The 4,784-nt window shown below is 50.1% G+C and overlaps 1 protein-coding gene across 1 annotated transcript; it reads left to right on the top strand.

Moving 5' to 3' along the window:
* Positions 1–306: 306 nt before the first annotated feature.
* Positions 307–1,374, top strand: LOC134076661 (paraneoplastic antigen Ma1 homolog). Its single transcript, XM_062531861.1, has one exon. The coding sequence runs from the start codon at positions 307–309 to the stop codon at positions 1,372–1,374; it is 1,068 nt and encodes a 355-aa protein (XP_062387845.1).
* The last annotated feature ends 3,410 nt before the right edge of the window (positions 1,375–4,784 follow it).

Raw genomic sequence — 4,784 nt, 5'->3', positions numbered from 1 at the left:
TGTTATATTGACTCCGTCTCCACTCACTGGTTATATAGAGCAAAGTATAACCTTTATACCATAGGGGTGCTTAAGCTACTCTGGTTAAACAGCAGCAGGCTTAACAGGTGAGAACCATACCCTAGGACCCAGGTTACAATAGCACACCCCTCTGAGGCAAAAGAGGGCTACATAAATGGAGGCACCGCTGGGATTTAAAAAAAATAATTTAGCATATTGTTTTAGTATCCAGTGAGTGGGAGTTATAGTTTAGCCATTTAAGGTTTCGTACATTTAAATACGTTAGAGCATTGGGCAGTTGTGAAGATGTCGCTACTTTGGAGCTGGTGTAAAGGGGAGGGAGTAGATCCTAGTCATGCCGTAGTGGTCAGTGATGTTCCTGATGACACAGAGGTAGGTGAAATAGAGAACACCCTTCAAAACATTAAGACTTTGGGGAGGGTGCGTGTGCGTGGTCGCCTGTTTGACCCCCATACTCAGAGGCTTGTAGTACTGTGTGAGTGCAAAGAGGTGGTTAGCGCAGAGGCCCTGCCTAGTGAAGTGTACCCAGCATCTGGGGATAGCCCATGGATACTCAGAGGGTCAGATGATGAAGTCACTACTGTAGTGTTTGAGACCAAGGGCACCAACCACACACCCCCACAGCTACCGCCACGCCACCCAAGAGGCAACACCCAGCCTGAAACCCCTTCTCCTGATGTGCCAGCCTCCATTCCCGTGGACACCTTTTTCAAAGTGGTGGAAAACCTCATTGAAAACACCACAAGACCATACGAGGGCACCGCATTCAGACGACTACGAGTTTTTTCAGGTGTCCTTCCCACTCCTGCTGGAGAAGAGAGCCTTGACACCTGGTTAGACCAAGCACGCCTGATGATCGACGAAAGTGAACTTCCACGCCGGGAAAAAAGGAAAAGAATTATCGAATGTTTGAGGGGTCCAGCATTCGATATAGCTCAGGCTGTTCGTAGTAACGACCCTGACGCCACCCCTGATGACTACCTAACAGCATTGGAAAAGGCCTTTGGATCCACAGAGTCTGGAGAAGATGTTTATATTGCTTTTAGATCCATGCAGCAGCACGCTGGAGAGAAGTTGTCAGACTTTCTGAGACGAATTGAGTGTTCGCTGACCAAGGTTGTTCAGAAAGGAGGACTTCACACATCCCAAAGAGACCGGGCCCGAGTAGAACAGTTACTGCGAGGAGCAGTTGAGTCAGACTTAATGTTGGTGCAGTTACGACTGAGAGAGAGAAAACACCACCCTCCCACCTTCCTTACACTCTTACATGAGATTCGTGAAGAGGAAGAGCGACAGCTGGCAAGAGGAAGAGCGACAGCTGGCACGCTGCAAGTCCACTCCCAGTGCACGTAAAGCATCAGTGCGACAGTTCAATGCCACAGAAAATACCGCATCCGCTACATCTGAAACAGCCCGTTTGAGAGCAGAGGTTGATGAACTAAAGGCAAAGCTGTCCAACTTATATACTCAGCATGATCCACAAGCCATACATACTCCATGTCGATGCCAGCTTTGAGGGATTGGGAGCTGTGTTGAACCAGCAGTATCCAGAGGGTTTACGCCCTGTTGCCTATGCCAGTAGGAAACTGAGTAACCCGGAGCGAAACTACCCAGTCCACCAACTTGAGTTTCTGGCGTTGAAGTGGGCTGTGGTGGATAAGTTCCATGACTACTTGTATGGAGCCAAATTCACTGTAAGAACTGATAACAACCCCCTCACCTATATCCTGACAACGGCCAAGTTGAACGCCACAGGCCATAGATGGTTAGCAGCCTTGTCCACCTACGAGTTCGGGCTTCAGTACAGGCCTGGAAGAGAGAATGTGGATGCAGATCTTTTGTCCCGGAATGTGGCCAATGACGAGGGCTGGTTGTCGCCACAAGGGGTGAAAGCAGTGTGCCAACGTGTTGGATTCCGTGAGTCCCCCCCGATGTCCAGATACATTGAGAGCTTAGGAGCTTCCCCCCAGGCAATTCCCGAGGCTTATGCATACCCAACAAGAATTGCTACAGGACCTCTTGAGCAAGTGAGTGCTGACGAGCTGCGGGTCGCACAAGAACAGGACCCAGTCATCAGTAAGGTCAGGCAGGCCATGTTATGCAGTGTGTGGCCTCCTAGCCAAGCTGGTGTTGATCCTGACTTTGTTCTACTGCGGAGGGAAGAGAAGAAACTGGAGATTGTGAATGGGCTGCTCTACAGGAAGATTAGCAAGCCAGACGGTAATGCCATTTTTCAGTTGGTTCTACCTGAGGAATACAGAGTGAGAGTCCTGAAATCCCTGCACGACGAGTCCGGTCATCTAGGCAGTGAGCGCACCCTGGCTCTGGCACGAGACCGTTTCTACTGGCCGAAAATGATGGTGGACATCGCTACCTACATTAAGAACTGCGGCCGATGTGTGGTCCGGAAGACACTTCCACACAGAACATCTCCTTTGCACCAGATCACTAGCACTGGACCGTTGGATCTTGTGTGCATTGATTTCCTGTCACTAGAGCCTGAATCCCGGGGTATCTCCAACATATTAGTGGTGACAGACCATTTCACCCGATATGCCCAGGCTTATCCCACCAAAGACCAGCGTGCAGTGACTGTAGCCAAGGTACTGATGGAGAAGTTCTTTGTCCATTATGGCCTACCAGCAAGGATCCATTCAGACCAAGGACGGGATTTTGAGAGCAAGCTGGTGAAGGAGCTCCTCCAGGTGCTAGGAGTGAAAAAATCACGGACAACACCCTACCATCCTCAAGGTGACCCTCAACCCGAGCGGTTTAACCGAACCCTCCTGTCCATGCTGGGGACCCTGCAGCCACATCAGAAACAACAGTGGAGCCAACAAGTTGCAGCATTAGTACACGCCTACAACTGCACCCGTACCGACTCTACTGGGTTCTCTCCTTACTATTTGATGTTCGGTCGAGAGGCACGGCTTCCAGTCGATCTGTGTTTTGAGACCCCTATTGAAGTAGAAGAGGAAGTGAGACATCAGCAGTACGTAGAGAAGTTACGGGACAACTTGAAACAAGCTTACCACCTGGCCGTTGACAATTCAGATGGAGTGCACCAAAGAAATAAGAGACGGTATGATGCAAGTGTCCGCCCACACCAGCTGGCAGAGGGAGACAGAGTGCTCATCCGTACATTTGGAGACCATGGAAAGGGAAAGCTCAAAGATAAATGGGATTCTAGACCCTATGTTGTTCTACAGAAGTTACCAAATCTACCAGTGTATCGTCTCCAGCCTGAGAGAGGGAAAAAGGCGATAAAGGTTCTTCACAGAGATCACCTGCTTCCTATTGGGTGCCTGATCCGTCTGCCTGAAGCGCACGAGAGACCGACCAGCCCCCTCCACAGTCACGCACGAGTGCCTCGGACAAGACAGCACACACAGAGGCGTGGAGAGGAAAGGATTCGTGAAGGAACCAGCAGCGATCAGTCAGAGTCGGATGAGGAGATGCTCCCCAGTCGCAATGGAAGGTTGGTCAGACAGGAACTGCAGACACTGGTTCAATACGAGGGCGCTCTTACAAGGACCCACCTCCCCAGCAGAGAGAGTGAAGTGGAGGTCAGTGCAGACACCGAGGTGTCGAACAGCTCTGATGGTGAAGAGGAAGTCCCAGAAGATGGCGACAGTGATGGCCCTGGAGTTGAGAATGTGCCTGATGCCGAACTGGCGAGGGGAGGGTTGGTGCCCTTGGTCGGGAGCTCACAAGAAAGCACACACAGTGAGGCTGAGGAATTGCCATTCAGGGGAGACTCTGTTGATAGGTTGCAGTCACAGCCTATACAGCGGGTGAAGCGTAATGTCAAGCCTGTAGTGAGATTAGGCTACAATGATTTTGGTAACCCGTCAGACCAGCCAATAGAGATTGTGCACAGAGGTCTGAGAATCTGCATATCCTCTATATAAGTGTCACCCTAGTACTGCATGTGTCAGGGGATAGAGGGCAGGGACTTTGGGGCAACAGCCAACAGTCTGATGAGGGCATCCAGACCTTTAGAAAGGGGGGAGTGTAGCCCAGGGTTAATTTACAACCCTCTAGCTACTAGCTTACTCATTTTATACGGTATTTTCCCTATATGAACCGTTAGCATTTTATAAGGTATTCTCCCTATATGAACCGTTAGCATTTTGCTACTTTGTTTACTTTGTGGTTTGTGTGAGGAACTGTAGTTTTCATGGTGGGGGAAACCTAGCGTGATAGCTGAGATAAGAAATGTCATAGGACAAGTGAACTGTCAGCTACCCCTCTCTGCCTATCAGATTGCTTAATGGGTGGGATCTGGTGGGGGGAGAGGGGTGGGACACACACACGGAGCGGGAGACAGAGAGAGCCGGGAGGCTAAGGGATGAGACGATAGAAGATGGGGTTTCTACGCTGAAGTAGCTACAAATATAGTAGGTTACTTGGAAAGTAGGTAGTAACTCCTCGTCTCCCTAAGAGAGTAATTCATACAGGACATCACGGGTGTTTTACCTTTTAGTGATCGACGTTACTGTTATTTAAGTTTCCAGCCCCTCAGCTTGGGGATTTTACCGTAGCATACTGTTGCTAACTTCTAGCTAAGTGTGACGTTAAGCTAGCTGTTGCTCTGAGGTAAACCATAACGTTAGTTTCATCAAGTAAACCGTTTCGCTGAGAGTGTTCTCCAGTATAACTGCTGCTCAGTTAGCGCCACAGGATTCCGGGTACCCCTGTGGTTCCACTGAGTAGCCGTCGAGGGAGCACCGCCAACCGGATAGCGCCACTGGTGACCAGGA

Source organism: Sardina pilchardus, chromosome 1, assembly GCF_963854185.1.
Source record: "Sardina pilchardus chromosome 1, fSarPil1.1, whole genome shotgun sequence".
Classification (NCBI taxonomy): Eukaryota; Metazoa; Chordata; class Actinopteri; order Clupeiformes; family Clupeidae; genus Sardina; species Sardina pilchardus.
This window is presented reverse-complemented; position numbering and strand designations above follow the sequence as displayed.